Source organism: Lactuca virosa, chromosome 9 (genome assembly GCF_052849685.1).
Source record: "Lactuca virosa cultivar CGN04683 chromosome 9, Lactuca_virosa_CGN04683_v6, whole genome shotgun sequence".
Lineage (NCBI taxonomy): Eukaryota > Viridiplantae > Streptophyta > Magnoliopsida > Asterales > Asteraceae > Lactuca > Lactuca virosa.
Genome location: NC_136434.1, coordinates 120,800,499 through 120,819,296, shown reverse-complemented (window position 1 = coordinate 120,819,296; position 18,798 = coordinate 120,800,499). Strand labels below are relative to the sequence as shown.

Genomic DNA, 18,798 nt, shown 5'->3' with positions numbered 1-18,798 from the left:
TATACTATAAGCTTGATTTTAAGTTTCAACAACAAACAATGATTAACTATTAACCCTAAGTCCCTAATTTAACAAACCTAATTGCTAATTTCTAATTTTTCAACACAATGCCAAAAAATAGAATTTTGAAATAACCTAACAATAAATAATACAACAAATAATAAGATTAAGTTTTTTTTTATTTACTTACTTGTTTCATTGTGCAAGTCGACCACTATAGGGAGTTTGCTGGAAAAAGACCGCGGACAACAGCAAGTCTGTAACGTCCCACAAATTCCAATAAAAATTTTCGTTTTTAAACCATCAAGTTATACATCCATATATTCCAAAACCAACAAGGTAAAAATGTATTTTTCAAACATCAGAGTAAACCAAAAGTAATCAGTGCGGAAAAGACATCAAAAGATGTTGTGCAGTCAAGCCGGGCCCTTCCCCATGGAATTGGAAGCACCTTAAAATGTTTAAACCACAAAACGTAAGCACAAAGCTTAGTCAGTTCCCCAAAATACCACATATCATACATATAATATGGATTGTTATCGGTCAACCATAGTCTTACTACCACTATCGGTCATGAGCAAATCATGGTCTTTCCTTGCTACATCAGGAGCCAAAACCTGGTCTTATATACAAGTGTCAGAAGCCACCTCCTGGTCTTCCTTGCAATCATCACAAAGACAACTAACAACATAAAAAATAACCATCGAGACCAGACCCTAGTATTGCATACAATTGCTAGGAGCCACCACCTGGTTTTCATACATATGCCAAGGGCCACCACCTGGTCTTCCATGCAAGTATCACTAAGACAACTAACATCCTACATAGTATAGTGAGAAGACTTACCTTGCCAATGAAGTCCACATCTAACAGATCAATGCCACGCAACCAGTGCTACAACACACCTATCAAGTCATATGAGGTCCAACCTTAGCCTATATCCCGAATCCAATAAACTGACCAAAAGTAAACCATGCCAAAAAGTCAACGGTCAAAGTCAAAGTCAACAACCAACAATACCAACAGTCGACCCTCACGTCATGACCAACTCTTGGTCACGTTGTGAGAACACACTCAGCCCGATTCCAACTCGGCCAACTTGGTCACAGACAACTCACTCAGCACGCACCACGACGTGAACCTTCTTTGCTCACGTCGTGAATACAACAAAACAAGATAATCGAGGAATCCACCCTCGTCACGTCGTGATACCCTCTATGTCACGTCGTGACCACCGTCTGAGGAAAAATATTAATGTTTTGAGTCCTTAATCCATTAAGTCTTCAACTCTAACTTTCCAGAAAGTTTTAAGGGACTCTATAGGTTCATAAAAATGCCAGCTTTATGGACATGCATGCTCCATGCATGTCCTCTACCCAACCTAGGTAAAAAGAAAGAAAATGACCTAAAACTTATGTAAGGTTCAAAATCCACAACTAATCCTTAGATCCATAAGATATGATGCTTTAGGGACTCTGTAGGACCATAAAGTTGCCAACTCTATTCGATACATACACTCAAATCAAAACTACGAACCAAAAGGAACTAAAACAACTTAGATCTAAGAGAATAAACCATAAAGGTAGAAGCTCGAATCCTTACAAATGGTCCAGAAGGTGATATCAAAGATGAGAAAGTATTGCTTGCTTGATCCTTGCACCAATTCTCCTTCTACTTTCTTCAAAGAGCACCAAAACCACCAAAATGAGCCAAACCCACCAAGATGGACTATGGATAGGGTTTCTGAGGTTTGAGAGAGATGGAGGCTAAGAAATGAACCCTAAATCCGAGTTTAGGGTGCTTAAATACGAAGGAAACCCTAAAAGATCATGGGTTTGGGCTATAGCCCTTTTCACGTCGTGACCACATACATGTCATGTCGCGACCATCCTCCAGATACACATTCTTCATTTGCCTGGTCACGTCGTGACACTCGGTTTTCCCCCAAAATCAAGTTTTTGCCTTCTTAATGTCCTAAACCGATCCAATCTGGAAAACGGGTGTTACAAAGTCGTCGGTAACAACATACAACAGCGTGAAGTCGTGAACAGTGTGTCGGGGTGGAAGGAACGAACAACAACAACTCTATTTCGTTCTTTCGATTTTTTTCAAAACAAGAAAAATAGACTTCTACCTTTCTTTGTTTCATTACACTAATTTTTTTTGAGCTTAAAAAGTTTGGACCACTTAAACGTATTCGACATTTTGACTATTTTAAATATTTTGGGCTATTTTGTATTTGGATTTATAATTTAGAAATAACCTAAATTTTTTTGGGATTTTCCCAAACTTTTTCAGAATAGCACCGCAATATGAAACAAAATTTTACGAAAATTCACTACTGGGCAAAATATGAAGGGCATTCTAGAGACTACCCCGAGCTCTTTCATAGGTCCGCCAATAATTGATTTTTCGTTATATATATATATATATATATATATATATATATATATATATATATATATATAACAACACCTAATATATATGACTAATATTTTGAAAAAAACTAAAAAAGATTTAATCACATAAGTATATAAGGAGAATATAGCATCGCTTTTGTTCATTCAATAGTAGGAGGTGAGTTTCACGCGCCGCGTATTCCGGTAGGCATTGAAAAAAAAATATAAATGGAATCACATCACTTCGGTCAGTGTGACAGTGTCTCGCCGCTTCCAATTTTCTTTGTTACATTTATCAAACGTAATCCAACGCGCCTTAACGCCTTCGTCAACCACCGTGTGCTCATTGCTATCTCGGTCTCTGCATCTTCATCGTCCACTGTTTAACAGACACAAATCCGAAAACAAGTACAGACATTTTACTTGAGGTCCGCATTTAAGATCCGCAACAAATTTCAGCTTCGATTCTTCCTCTTCGAGTGCTGATAGCCATTGACTTTCAGTTTCTCCGATACATTATTCACTCAGGTACTGTTTGTGTGTAAAATGCTGCTTCAGCTTAGAGATGCATAGCGAGTTGTAGTATGCTTTGAGATTTGAAATAATTCGCAAATCGATTGGAAATGCTGTTGTAAGCTGTGGTTATCTTATGTTTTTGTGTCGGTGAGCTGAAATTTTTTGCTATTAGGGCTTTTTTTTGCTAGATCTAAACTTCAATAGTCGATTTAGGTCTTGCATTATTACCTTGACTTCTTTAGCTCGTTGACACTTTCTTAGCTTATGATTCCTGCTTCTTTCTGAAAGATTGTGGTTAATTTTTCCTTTTAGTAGTGGATGTTTATTGTATGCAAGTGTTCTGAATGGGATTAAAGATCATCGGTTTTTTTGTATATTTGCAGGTAAGTATTGATCTGAATGCAACTACGGAGTGAAGATGTTTCTAATCAACAGTTGACATGACTTGTTTGCTCTCTTGCTTATTGCTATAAGTGAGCGTGTGAAGAGGTATTTCAGAAATTGAAAGCTGAAAGCAAGTTGAATTGGGAATATCATTGATTCAGGTTGTTGAGGATGGATAGAAGAATTGATCCTGATGCACCAATTGATTATGTTGAACTTCAGATATTTCCAAGCCATAACAGGTTTTCCTCTTCTCAACTTACTTACCGAGACTTTATTTGCCAAATCTTATCTCTTTGCAACAGATTTCTGATTGCTTGATCTAGAACTCTGATTGTTTGATGTTTAATGTTGAGTCACAACGTTTGCTTTTGCCAATATCCAACTTATAAAATTCTGTTCTGTAGATATGAGGCATGTGTATCAACTAGCAATATAGCAGAAAAGGTAGCATCTGGAGACTTGCAACAACTATTGTTGCATTTACCTCAAGTAAAAGATCTGTCATCCAAAAGCTCAAACTCAAATTTCAAGATTCTAGCACCCGAAGATTTCAATGACCATAGTTGGTTCACAACAGCCACATTGAAAAGGTCCATATCATATTTCATCTTCATCCCAATTTTCTTCTTTTTTTCAATAAATTAAGAGGTTGTCCACTTCTTGCTTACCCAAGTTGTTTCAATTCACCAGATTCCTGCAAATTGTTGGTTCACAAGACATTCTTACCATTGGAAATGAAATTTCTCAACTAGAAGAGACCAGAAAATTCCAACTTTCTTTGTTTGCAAAGGTGCGTTTTGTAATGTTTACCTTCTAATCACCTATAACATATATTTTTTAAACAACCATTGTGATTCATGTATTAACAGGCTGAAGTTGACATGACATCATCGTTCGAATCAAAGTATGCTCTTCATGTTCATCTCATCATAAATTTTTTTTTTCATCCATTTTCTCAACCAATTATATTCTCATAGGAATGAACTACTACGAACAGTGGATCTGAGGCTCTCAGAATTGAAAGAGAACTTATCAAATGCCCTCAACCAAGCTACAGGTGCTAAATGCTCAACCAATGATATTTCCAACATGGAAAACCTCGCTCATCATTTTGGAGCAGAAGATATAAGGTATGTATATTTGGTTTACAGATTTCAACAGAATCAGAATCCAAGATTCATTTCAAATTTTCAATCACCTGTTTCAGGGACTTGTTACAGAAGCTTCTAGAGTTGAGTCAATTAAAAGACTCCATAACTGAAACAAGTATTCCCACTTCTCAGTTATCTCCACCTGTAAAATACGGCGTCTCTCCAGCAAAAGCTGCACAGATAGAACGCCAGATGTCAACAGACAGTGAAACCTCGTTTTCAAGTGAAGACAACCAACCACCACCAATTGAAAGAAGCCGAACTCCTGCAAGATCTGCAGCTTCTAGAAGGTCAGCATCTCCAATGAGAAGAATCCAAATTGGACGAGGTGGGCCCCGCAGACCAGCTGTTTTAAGTATCAAAAGTCTCAACTATGCTAAGACCACAAGTCAAAGAGATGAAGCTGGTCAAAGTAGTCAAGAGGAAGATGAAGAGTCAGAGAGAGTCGCGAAAAGTAATGCATTGAGAATGAGTGTTCAAGATAAAATAAGTCTGTTTGAAAGTAAACAGAAAGAAGATCAAGGTGTTGAAATTCAGAAGCCAAAGATTGTAGAAAAAGCTGTACTCAGAAGATGGAGCTCAGGAATGAGTGAAAGTCATGGAACTTCTGAAATCATCCATAAAGATCCAGAAACAGAAGAAAACATGAAATCTATCTCCCCCAAAAAGGATGCTGACGTGGCAGATGATGATAAAGAACACGGGAGTTGTGAAAAGGATATTTCCACATGGAATGAACAAAAGGAAGCCGAATTAAACCAGTTGTTTAACAAAATGATGGAAAGCAAACCAGTTAGAAGACATAGTGTGACAAATGATAATAGCAAAGGTAAAAAAAGTTCTTCAAAGGAGCAGAGAGGTGGATTTTATGATCATTACAAGCAAAAGAGAGATGAAAAGCTTAGAAAGGAAGTTGGAAAGAGAGCTGAAAAAGATGCACAATTTAAAGAAATGCAACAGGTTCTAGATGATAAAAAAGCTGAGATTGTTTCCACTAAAAATAAACAACCTCAAAAGAGCAAGAGCCCAATCCCCAAAAAGGAAGCCAAAAAGGAAACCCCGAAAGCTTCTGTTGTGAAGAAAATTACAAATAAGCCCTCGTCTCAATTGCCTGCTACACGGAAATCATGGCCTTCAGCTCCTTCACCAAAACCTATCACAACATCTTCTACTCCTACACCAACTCGAAAACCTCAATCTGCAACGCCAGCTGTACGCCCAATTACAAAAGTTGAAAAGTCAAAACCACAATCCAAGATTTCAAAGGTAACCACTACACAACCTGAAGCTAAGAAGATGACCACTAAAACTATCATTGAGAAGAAGCAGACACCGGTGGTAAAACCAAAACCCCGAACCAAAGCCGAAACTCCGGCGACTCCTTCCACCACCGCCGCCACCACTGCCGCCAATGCCGCTAAGCCGAGTTTTTACAAGAAAGTTACTAAGAAGAGCAGTGTGGTTCCAGTGGAAACAAAACCTTTTCTTCGTAAGGGAACTGGGATTGGACCTGGTGGAGGTGCGGTTGTGGTTAAAAGTAAAGCTGTGGCTCAAATTGAGGAACCAATCACCACTGAAGTTGAAGCCCTGATTGAACCTGAGAAAATTCAGGTGGTTGAGACTACTACTAAATGTGAAGAACCAGAGTGTGATGATAATGATGATTCCAAATTAGAATTGGAATCGGAAGCCATATGTGAGGAGGTGGTAGAGACTTGTGATGTTAGTGGTGTTAATAAGATAGAAATGGTGGAAGTTGAAGCTGAAGCTGAAGTTGAAGTTGAAGTTGAGGAGGAGTTGATGATTTCGCCAACTGCGTGGGTGGAGAATAATTGTGAGGATGAGATTGTTGTGTGTGAAGAAAGGTCTGTTAATGTAAATGTAAATGTAAATGTAAAGGTGGGTGGTGGTTCAGGTTCAGCCAATGTGGGTGTGCCAGGTGGCGTGTCGAGTCCACGTGTTCGGCATTCTTTGTTTCAGATGCTTCTTGAGGAGACGGGTGAAAGTGAGAGTGGTGAGTGGGGGAATGCACAGCATCCTCCTGTGCAGAAAGATGCACCCAAAGGGTTTAAGCGGCTTTTGAAGTTTGCTAGAAAGACTAAAGCGGATCTACTTCTCACAGATGGTTCAAGTCCATCCAGCATTTTCAGGAGAGGATGAGGATGATGATGAAAATCGTAAGGTAATAATAATATCTTTACATTATACGCATGTAAATTCCGATATTCTGTATTATTTATTAGTTTTAGCATCAGTTTCAGAATTCAGGGGTAGCAAGGCAACGCAATTGGGATCAAGCTTGGGTTTTCCAAGTGGGGGATTTGTGAAATATATAGGTGAATTTGGTTGTGTAGGCTATAAGCTTTCGTCTTTATTGTTATTTCTCCATTAAAGGTCAACAAATGACTATTTTATTTTTTTTATAGACTTCACAATGTATATTCAATGCTATATTCATCTTGAAGTCTAAATATTTCATATGCTTCAAGGTTAGACACACTATCGGTCTTTCTTTTGTATCCTCTTGCACTATATTCATTAATCATTTGTATCCTCTTACTTGGACTTATGTTCATGAACAAAAGGTAACATAATAAAAAGCTCACTTTCTTTGTTATGTAGAAAAATGTTATTTTTAAAAAAATAAATAAATGCAGCATATAAGCATATTTAGAAGTTCCGAATAAAAATGCTAAAAGTTACATATAAGATTATATATTTATAGGTTCTATTAAATTTTTATTAGTATTTGTAGTATTTTTATTATATTAAAAAAAGTAAAAATATTTTTTTTATTTATGGATAAATATGAAAATTACTGGACTATTTAAAGAAAATACACTTTATTATATCATTTGACACTTGCATTATGCATGTAAATAAGTGTCAAATATTGATGATTTCAGGAAGTTTTTGTTTACATTGTGTCTAAGTTAAAGATTATCTATCCTAAGGCATATATATATATAGTTATGTAATACTATATGTTATGTCTCGATTTATATTATGTGTTTATAGCATAAAAGATTAACAGGTCAGGTGTTAAAAGCATAACATGTTAACTGTTTGAAATCAGTAACGCCAAAAAAACCGCCCATTTAGTTTCTAAAATTTAATAACCACATTTACTGTTTGTGGTTTGGTTTTAACTATAAAACCAAACCACATTCACCCCTACCAAACACTATACCTGATCAAAATCAACAAAATAAAAGGAATTAAATTCCTTCATAATGGGTGCATTCCAATTCCAATAGAGGCCTCACTTTAGAAAGTGTAGGTGTGGAAACATGACGTCAACATGTGACCCATAATGCAGTGAAAACACCAACTTAATCCGATTTCTAGTCTCTTCAAACGCAGCTTTTTCACCCAAAGACAGCTGAATAGACGCTAATTTCACCAACTCATTTCCAATCACAATATGCTCTTCCCCATAAAGCTTCTCCAACACCTTAATCGACGCTTTACAATGGTGACGTGCCCTTTGTAACTCTCCAATCCCACAAAACACTTTCGCCATGTGATCCTCCACCTCAGCAGCTCTCTTGTTATTCGGATGGAATATTTTTTTCAACATATCTAAACAAGTCAAACCACTTGCAACCACATCACCAGACTCAAACAACCTCTTACAAATCTCTCCCTTTCTTAATGTTCCATGTAAGCTTCCACAGCCACGCATACCCCCACAGTTTAAACAAAAACCCGGTTCAACCCAGTGATTTTTATTTAGATCACACAAAAGCCTTGCCACTTTCTTCACCTTATTATACTCAGCACTTCCAAACGGGGTGACTTTTCGGTTTTCATAGCTCACCTCATCACAATCCAAAACTACACCCGAACAACTCGGGTTCGAACATCGAAAAGCCTCGATAACAAGGTCGGATAGGTTTGTCTGTGTACAGCTGGCACATGAACATATAAACGCGTATTGATTTCTTAAACTCGATTGTCGCTCATTACAACGCCATTGTCCAACCTGAGTTAAGGGTAAAATAGTCATTTCGTCTCAATCAAACATTTTACATTGCACTGTGTTTGGTGTGTATTGGACTGAGACTGATTTACCTGTGGGCCATAGGAAAGCTCGAGTGGTTGACCAGAGGGGATAAACTTAATGGCGCGTATATTTAGGGTTCTAGAAAGAAAATATGTGTGGATGTTTGGTTGACAAGAATGGTTGAACATGCTTCCACTTAAATAAATAGCTTGACCAACTCTCACCTATTAAATTTAACACAATATATTTGAGTTTTCTATTTGTGAAAAACTTAAAAATAAAGAGAATAATCGACTAATGAAAACCTGTTCTATAGTGCTAGTTGTATGATTCTCGGAAGAATCAGAAGATTTAATACGAACAATTGCCATGGAATTCATTTGTATTTGTGAAAGTAGTAACACACACTGTGAAATCGTCTCCCCTTTTAATTGAAACTCAGAGCTATAAAAATGGTGAAGACATTTCAACAAAATGATGGAAGATATGTGGAACTCAAGTTTAGTTTCTGGATCGAGTCGCGCATAATTATGACAAAGATCCAAATTCACAATGCGTGAATTACCAAAATGCCCTTGTTGTTTTATGTATTTTACTATTACTCGACCAGCCAAAACTATTTCAGATGGTAATGCTGCAGACCAATTTGCTCCACATTCATGCTTATGTTCATCAGTTTGGTTGATATTCACATTTGATTTAGTAACACTTTCAACATACTTCTCAAGATCAAAATCAATATCATAATCCTTCTTCATATCACATTGTGGATCCTGCCAGCTGGCGTTTTCTTGACAAAATTGAGAGCAATATAGTGCCATTGAACATGATGGACATGGAACAACATTTTCAGGTAATTCATTGAAGCAGAAATGACAATGAGTTTCCCGAAATTCCTTTGATATTATCTGTAAATAAATCACTAAACAATATAAAAAAATAGATGACAATAATAAGTTAATAACCATTTTTACCGCAGCATAGGGTTCTTCTGTATGGAGCAAAGTGGATGGGGGTATTTCGGTCAAACACACCATGCCTCGTCCTTTTGTTTCTGTAGTAACACATTGCAATTGTATTTGTTGCGATTGATCTGAACAAGGTAACAATCATGAAAAATCATACCAGTATGAAGTTTTAACTATTTGTCAGTGTATGTGAAAATTATACCATTGATGTTAGAGTCTTTGACTTTAGCTACATTTGGTGGGAAATCTTTCATATGATGTTGATCTAAGATTAGATTAATCTCGTCTTCTATTTGTTTCTTTCCATTGATAGATTGTTCCATGCATAGGGAAACTTTAAAGTCACGAACCGCATTGTCATAATTTCCCATTGAAGTGTTTGCCTTACCTCTTCTATACCATGCCTACAGTGACAATATTCTGAAATAGGTCAACTGTAGTAAGATAAAAAAGAAAACTAAGCATACATAGCTCAGAGATAAGGAAGATTGGGAAGGTTATCTCACCTTTGAGTAACTTCTACAAATTGTAAGAGCCAGATTGCAATCTTGTAAAGACTCCACAAAAAGTCCCATTTTCTGTATATTAGTTAAAATGTAAGAACAATTAGTCATTCAGTATAGCTATTTCTTGTTAATTTGTAAGTATCAATCAATAAGCTATTTCTTGATGATTGGAAAATGGAAACAATGGGATTCAAAAGAACCTGTAATACAGCTGCACGATTAACGTATAGTGTTGCCACCAGATTTTTGCCCATGTCATTCACATCTCTTGGAGCAAATCGTAGAGCCTGTTCATTAGTAATATATCGTTATTCAAATTAGATCCAATACACAAGCATAAGAACGTTATTTTTCATTAGTTCATAATCCACCATCGAATGTGAACAGATTCAATCATGTAGATGGCTTGTGCAGATCAGTTATACGAACTTTAGCATTATTACTGAGACAGTAAAACCATTGTATTGATAGAAAGTTATAACTCTTAACCTGTGTGTAGAATTGCAAGGCATTTGAGTTATCTCCCTTGGAGAAGCAGTTATTTCCCTTGAGCTTGAATTCCAAAGCGGATTCCTTGTTCTTGAGAAACAGTGATGTGTCCTTGTACGCTAAATCTTCAACCATCTGGTGAATGGAATCAAATAAGATTAATAAAACAAAAAATATTTAATTACATGATCATAAGCGGATCTGTTGGGACGAAAGTAAAATCGAAGTGAGAGAGTAGATGTTTTGGATTACTTGGTGAAATTGGGGCAACTGGTTTAAGAAATCATGGAGAGAAGAGCAAGTATTAGGGAGGGTACGAGGATTGCTTTGTGAAATCGAAAGGATTAGGGTTTGTGAAATTGCTGATTTGAGTTTCTCCATTGGCGGGGGGAGAGAGTAACACGATGGACTTGAAACAAAACCCCAGGTCCTTTTTGCTGGGGTTTATAGACTTTCGCTTTTTGCCAAATCTACAATTTTCCTTTCATTTTTTTTTTTCTCCTTATCTTTTTTTTTTCCTTTGCCAAAACTAATTAGGCTAGAGATTATAAAGATAGGGATAATGACTTGATAGGGTAAGTTATTTTTTGAAATGTACACATTTAGTCATTATTCTTTTTTTTCTGTAAATTAAACCTTATACTTCATTAATATATACACATTAGGTCATTTTGACCGGATTCTATAGATTTTGCAGATGTGGAAGCACACGTGACACTAAAAACAACTGCATAACAATTAATTAGCTTAGTCACTCCTTATAAACGAATATTAACATCCAAAATCAGGAGGAATCACCTTCAAACTCGAACACATAGTAGATAAGAGAAGTGGGGAATTCGTAGAAGAAGAAAGAAGATGTCGACTGGCTCAAGAATCTCCACAGGTTCAAGCAATCACAAAGTAGATAAAGAAGTCCTCTGTGATTGTGATAGGTCGTATTTCATTATGATCTTCAACCAAGTCATCATTTTGTATTGGACAAAGTTTGTTGAGGAATTGATCATTGAAGTTTCTTTTGAGAGATATAACTTCATCGTCCTCTACATGTTCAGCTTTCAGACCATCTTCTAAAATGGAGTCAACATCATCAATAGAAACCAAATCTTCATCTTCAAGGTCTGTTTCTTCCTCCTGAATCCAATCAAACAAAGGTTCATGATAATGATCCACATACACATCCAATCTCTTCTTTTCATTGATATCTTCAAGAAACTCGTTAAAATCGCAGTCATTCTGAATAACATGTAATCCCTCCGACAACCTCACTTCATGTGGACAGTAATACACATCTCTGCATCTTCTGTTAGTAAGTTTTTCAAGAAAGGGGATGAAATCAGGGAAGTTCATCTTGTTCACAACCGTGTATGGTACAGAGGCTTTTACTCCATTAAAATACATCAATGGGGTAGGTATGAACACCCCATTATAGTGTACATCAACGGTTGTATCTGCATCTTCTACCATTGTTGATGGTGATTGTAAGTCAAGAAGTTTGAGGGATTATCGGCTGAGTGAATGGAGGAATGGTTGATTAAATGAGCCCTAGTTGTCGTTTCAATGTGGTGTAATTTAACAATATCCACGTAAGATGACATGTGGATGCCACCTGGTTATTTCATTTCAAGAAAATAAAATAAAATTCGTATATGACCGGTAAACCGGCTATAGCCGATCAAAAGGATTGCATAATTACAAAAAATCGGGTATAAGGGTTTAATTTACAAAAAAAAAAAAAGAATAAGGACTAAATGTGTACATCTCAAAAAGTAACTTACCCTATCAAGTCATTTTCCCTATAAAGATTTATAGCAAAATAATTCAATTTGTATTTTAGATTTTATGAAATGACCATTGAGACATGAGATATGACCGTAGAAACTGAATTCTTACTTTACGTATGCATGTATCGTTAAAAATGTACTTAAAACATAAAATACTATTCGACTTCATTCCTTAATCACAAAAATTTACAAAAAGAAACTAAAACATTTTTCCAAACCCTTAACCTAATGATTACAAATTTTTACTTCCTATTTGTACTGCTTAAAGAGGCAATTAGGCAAAATGGTTGAAACAAAACGTATTTTGATATCAAACAATTTTTATCAAGGATATTAACAAAACTAAGCTATATAAGATTATTAACAAAAATAATTTCCGTTTTGCAGAATTTGAAAATTAATCAACATCATAAGAATGTTGCATTCCAAAATATTCCAGAGTTGATGGTGGTTAGCATGATGTGATGTACAAGTATTTCGGACTATGATATCGTACATCCCGAACTCATTAAGTGTATTCTAGAATACAATACGGAATGTACGAACATTCTAGATTGTTGTTCCAAAGTCACAAAACAAATTATTTCTATTGCTATTGTTGCTCATTTTTAGCATATTTTTATGCAAATTGTGTTAGAAAATATGCACATATATATTTCTATTATTGAAAATGAGTTCTTATAATCAAGTTTTTAAGAGTGCCTGTTTATAGTGGAGGGCAATAGAAGTGAATAGACAGATCTATGAAATGGTTGCTTTGAAGTTCAGATTAAATACTAATCATATCAGTACGTCTTTTCAATGTCATTGATCAAACATAGATATGTACATTATTGATGACTGTAATGTTATATATTTTCTTAATTTTTGTAACCAGTATGTTTCCTAACACAACCCAAATCATTTGTTGTTAACCATGTTCTAAAAGGGTGGTGTTAATCGATTTGCAGGGGAAATTGTTCTAGTGTCAATGGGTTGTTCTGTGTGGGAAGTAACCAATTATGGAATTTATTACCTATGACACTAATCAAGTTCCTTGTTACAATAGCCTTGTAGATGGGGTGATCTTAGGTATAAATGTAAGGTTCTTGTTAATGATGGTCCAAAAAATGAGGGTGGTGAATCAACAATCGATCACACAAAATTGATGATATTGGTTAATGATGCAAATTTACTTCCACACGGAAACTCGATGGAAAAATTCCAATGTGTATCTGAATATGAGGATGATGAGACTGAATAGTGAATATGATGACGAGGAAACTGAGCCCTGATAACTGAAGGGTTTCATAGGTTATAAAACATGTAAAATGCGGAAAAATCACTTAACAATTAATAGGGTACATGCAACCTATAAGGATCTATGTCTTCACATTTGAAAGCAACATACTATGAATATCAAGAACCCTACAAGAATCCTACTATAATCGAAATAAGTAGATCTAGGGTTACATACCTTTGAATTGTTATAGTAAACAATTCCTTGAATCCCTTCCTTTGTAGATCGTGGAAAGCTAGCACCAAAAGTATGATGCATGTAATGGTTTGTACCCAAACCCTAGAACTAGAAGACAAGAGGAGCGAGGAGATGGAATGAAAATTTTGGCTATTCTTCTGGGAGAAGGAGTGTATGAAAATGCTTATGATAAAGGTCCTATTTTAAATAAATAATGAAGAATCATAGTGGCTATGCATAAAACCACGCCAAAGAATAAACTGCATAAACCTGTGAAACTAGGCACACGATGCATGTTTGAGACCATAAAATGATTTCTGTAACAAGCATACATGATTATGAAATCAATAATCTTGAAAACATGGAGGTTTCTGCATGTAAAAAATTTCCTACAAATAACCATGTAAGAAAGCATTTTTAACATTTATGTGTCGAATGGGCCAATATTAGGAAACCGTAATAGTGAGCACAGTACGGATGGTGGCAGGTTTGACAACCAGACTAAACGTATGATTACAATCGATGTCTGGTCATTGGGCCTTGCTATTAACAACATGGCGGGCCTTATATTGAGCTAAGAACCTATCAACATTGAGTTTCTTCTTAAACAACCCAAATGCAATTAATAATATTGATCTCAGAAGGGTGTGGGATGAGATTCCAAGTTCTGTTTGAAATAAGTGCCTGATATTCTTCTTGCATGGCATTGTGCCGATGAGGGTCGTTAAAAGCCTGTGAATAAGACCTAGGAATGGAGATATATAATTTACATGAATATTTAATCGAGTGACAGGTTTGACTATGCCATGATGGGACCTAGTCGTCATGGAGTGGGACGATGGAAAGGATGATGATTGTGGAATCGACCGATTAACAACGTCGGGGGATGTCGAGTAGGTAAGATGATCGTGAGGATCATCTACCGTAGTGGATGGGGAAGTTGGAGTGGCAATCGTGGGTTTCAGAGTATGAGGGTCGACATCGGATAGAGTAGGTGAATCTGAAGGTGTTGATGAGGATGAGTGGTTTGGAGATCGGAGGAATTTAGATGCAAACATGTTAACATCGTCAATGACATGATCAAGAAATAGTAATGATGTTTCATCGAAAATAACATGTCTAGAGATAATTATCTTGTTATCAGCAAGATTCAAGCAGTGGAACCTGCAATGATGTCACAGGTATCCGAGAAACACACAAGGGATGGTACGAGGGGATAATTTATAAGGAGTGACAATGTGTGGGAAACATAAGCACTCAACTAATAAGAAGATAAAACACTTTGCAAGATTTGGTATGTAAATACTCTATCCTTATCTTACTTAATATTCTGTGGATTTGAAGCCTATGTTAGACTAAAGCTTATAGACCTAAAATCAACTAATTACATATTTGTAGAATATTCTAAAAGGTTGTTTAGATTATTTTATACAAAGCCACCAATAATAAGTTCTCGTATTCCTCTAAGAGTTGAGTTATCAGAAAGAAAGCTTCTAATAACAAAGCAAGTGGGAGACACATGAAACTTGAAGCAACTCAAGAACCATAGCCCGATGTAGCAACAATTGGCACTAGTTTTAACAAGAAATTGTTGAACATGAATAATAACTATTCATAAACACAAGTTATTTGCATATATGGTAGAAATCATCTATAACATGCGAAATATGGAGTCTCTCACTGATAAGTTCTTCTTGATGATTTCTGGCAAATTCATCAACTACCAAAATGCCATTTTGACTTTGAAACTGATTAATGACTTAGATTCATGAACGTTGAGATGAAATCCATGTATAATAATCAAGTGTGAGATTAATTAATCTTCCTCCCTATAGCACGACTACACGTAGTAAGTAATTCTTTTAGAAAGAATATATGCATAGAGATCTAAACACATTTATCAAGACTTGTTATAAAAGACTTTTCTCATACTCATGTCATTGACTATGATCAAACATTTTCCCAAGTAGCTATGATTAGATCAAAAAAATATTATTTACCATAACTACATATTCTGATTATGAGATACAATAAATAGATTTCAAGAAAACCGCTTTTCTTAATAGGCACCTACTTGGAGATGTCTATATAGCTTAGTCTGGAGGTTTTCTTAATCCAAATTATCCTAATAAAATGTTTAAGACTTTAGATCCATTTGTAGATATAAAACAAGCATCTCAAGGTTGGAATCATCATTCTAATATGAACACACATAATATGTTTTTATATCAAAATGAAGATAATATCTGTGTTTACTAAAAACTAGTAGGAGCAATAGTGATATTCCTAATCTTGTATGAATGAGGCATACTTAATCATGAAAAATTACATTCCAACTATGAAAGGTTGTTTCACCTTGAATCGGAAAGTGTTTCTAAGATGAAAGACTTAGGAAAGACAAGATCCATTCTTGGAATGTAAAATCTATAGAGATAGATAAATATGAATGTTAAAATTTTAAAATATTATGCATAAGTTGACAATATCCTGAAGAGATCAAGATACAAGATTCCTTTGGAGGACTCTTAGTATTGCAACACGACACCATTTTGAGCCTGCCTCAAAAGGACCTAGCACGTAGGCTTGAGCTAGATAAAATGATTTATATTCTATTTGTTTTAACAAATGAATCCATCATTTATAAGATACATGGGAAAGTCATTAGATGACTATAAGGACATTCTAAGAGTACTTAAGAATAACTAAGAGAATGTACATGAGTTAATTAGTTTAGAAGAAAATCTTTATGTAAAGATCAACACAAGATGCTGACTTCAAAAGAGATAGATATAATTATAAACTATAATTGGATTATGACTTCATTATAGATGAATAATGAGTTTTGTTGGAATAAGCTTCAAGTAAAACACAATTGCACAGACTACTACTAAATCAGAATACACTGCTACTTCAGAAGATGCAATCAAATATGATTGGATGAATGGGTTCATTGAAAAACTAAGTTGATTCCTTCCATTCAAGGATAACCTAGAAATCTTTTATGACTTTAAGGGTATACTTAATCAAGCTAAGAGACTCTATGTCACAACAGAACACCAATCATATTCTCCAAGATATTAACCTATACTTAGAATAAAGCCAAATAAGGAGATGGTGGAATTCACAAAATTCACACAAATTAAACTTAGTCAGACCTATTAATAAAGTTTTTCCTTTAAATGAAGCATGAAAGGTCAAGCTTGAGTTATATGACTTTGTTATTCTAGAAATGGGATTTGAATTGCATTTAGTATTTGGATATTAGAACATTGTGACAACAACTATGATATTGTTTTAATATATTGGGACATGATCTTCATAATAATAGATGTTGTGTTCTATATTAACATGTTTAATCCATGAATAATCCAATTATTCTAAAAGTTCATAGTTGGTTATAACTGTAGGAGCAATTATGAAGTAAGAATAATATGAATTGGATTGTTTGACTTTCATAAGATGAAAGTAGGCAATGGGTTATAACCAAGATCCATAGGTACTTGTTAGAGAACTACTATTAGACATGACCCACATCAAGATTACATGCATCATAGATCACTATTATGAGTGATACTTGATATACGGTAATATCTTTGTATCCTTAATATCGGAGATGCATATTGGGACTTAAGTGTAGGGAGCACTATACTTTGACATAGTCGAATGTGGTTATTTTACCAGACGGTTATAAAGGTCATTGTCAGGTGTGGTATGAACTATACAAGAGGCTTACATAATATCCATAAAAATCACAACAAATTTAAACTTTTTAAAACAACCCCAAATCATATAATGTTTACAAAATCATTGTTTTCAAAGTGTTGTTCCATATCAGAGTATCCCATAGATCCAAAAGTACATAAAACAGAGGATGTGTATGGTCACGCCTTCGCCTTCTCACGATCATCAGAAGTACTTGAAAAAATAACTAAAAACCATAAGCCAAAGCTTAGCGAGTTCCCCCAAAGTACCAACACATAAACAGATAACATATACAACAACATGTCGGGTCCAATCAACCATCAGGTTGGAATACCCCAGGCCCAATCAACCTTCGGGTCCAGTCATCCTTAGGATGGAATACCCCAGGTTGGAATGCCAATATACAATGGGTCCACTTAGTCATCGGACTGGAATACCCTTAAGCCCTCACTACGAGTCTGTCATGCCAACCGGCCCTCAGCTCGTATCTGGAATGCTCCCGAGCCCTCAGTATGAGTCTGGCATGCCAACCGGCCCTCAGATCATATCTAGAATGCTCCCGGGTTTGTTGGCTACAACACAAAGCAGTACAACCTCAAACCACCACAATATGTCGACATATAATAGATAACAAACATAAGCAACATACATATAATCATGCACACAGAATCACAGGTAGTCCTACAGATCTACCAGACTAAGCATATCGGCAAATAGCATATAATCATCCAGATCTATTCCATACTCAACATATCAATGTATAGTAGGATATCAATCCAATGGGACGGCCTTGGTGCCTTCAACCCATAAGTACAGTGAGCAAAACTCACCTCACAGTCTGTACGATAGCTGATGAGGTCCCGACTCCGAATCTCAGCTCTAACCGACACCTATTCATCCAAAAGACCAATTTCTCAAAAACCATTCAAATTACCCAAAATACCCGTTTGTCAAATTGGTCAAAGTCAAAGTCAACTGATCAAAATCCTTAAGTCAACCGAGTCAACCCAGCTGAGTCAACTCAGCCGAGTTGACAAAAAATACATATGCGGGGCGTACCCTAACCTTGACCGCAGTCGGGACGTTTGACGTCGTACGCGCTGCATACTCCAGGTACGCAGGGCGTACACCCAAAACTCTCAATCCTCCATTAAGAGCTTAATGCTTTAAATTCTTACGTCCCATTTCCAGATCCAAGGCTAAATCATCCTCAAGAGTCATAAAGTTTCCAACTTTATGAATTTGCATGTCCATTAAGTGCTTAACTCAACATCTTAATACATTAAGACACTCTAAAGAATGCATGGAGCAAAACCAACCATTTAGACCCCATTTTTATGATTCAAGACCCTTCCAAAGGTATGAAAGGACGACTTAATGGGTCAAGAGCAGGCCATGCTCAAGAATCACCATTTTGGGACCAACAAGTGACTT

General features: G+C 35.9%; 2 protein-coding genes across 4 annotated transcripts; one reads left to right on the top strand and one right to left on the bottom strand.

Annotated features, from left to right (window-relative positions):
- Positions 1-2,553: 2,553 nt before the first annotated feature.
- Positions 2,554-6,970, top strand: LOC145136700 (uncharacterized). 3 transcript variants are annotated; one of them, XM_079070806.1, is made up of 8 exons: positions 2,554-2,927; positions 3,299-3,541; positions 3,707-3,892; positions 3,993-4,092; positions 4,172-4,206; positions 4,280-4,432; positions 4,510-6,635; positions 6,715-6,970. In XM_079070806.1, the coding sequence occupies exons 2-7, from the start codon at positions 3,471-3,473 to the stop codon at positions 6,611-6,613; spliced, it is 2,649 nt and encodes an 882-aa protein (XP_078926932.1). In that variant the 5' UTR covers positions 2,554-2,927; positions 3,299-3,470; the 3' UTR covers positions 6,614-6,635; positions 6,715-6,970. The 3 variants fall into 3 exon arrangements, with proteins under 3 accessions (XP_078926932.1, XP_078926933.1, XP_078926931.1); XM_079070807.1 differs by having other exon boundaries at positions 6,703-6,970; XM_079070805.1 differs by having other exon boundaries at positions 2,555-2,927; positions 6,709-6,970.
- Positions 6,971-7,533: 563 nt separating this feature from the next.
- TPR9 (Tetratricopeptide repeat (TPR)-like superfamily protein) lies at positions 7,534-10,892 on the bottom strand. Its single transcript, XM_079074404.1, has 9 exons — positions 10,675-10,892; positions 10,423-10,557; positions 10,134-10,220; positions 9,934-10,005; positions 9,630-9,831; positions 9,434-9,552; positions 8,765-9,367; positions 8,528-8,683; positions 7,534-8,438 (listed from the first exon to the last, which is right to left on the bottom strand). Exons 1-9 carry the CDS (start codon positions 10,801-10,803, stop codon positions 7,716-7,718), a joined length of 2,226 nt encoding a protein of 741 aa, XP_078930530.1. The 5' UTR covers positions 10,804-10,892; the 3' UTR covers positions 7,534-7,715.
- Between the last annotated feature and the right edge of the window lie 7,906 nt (positions 10,893-18,798).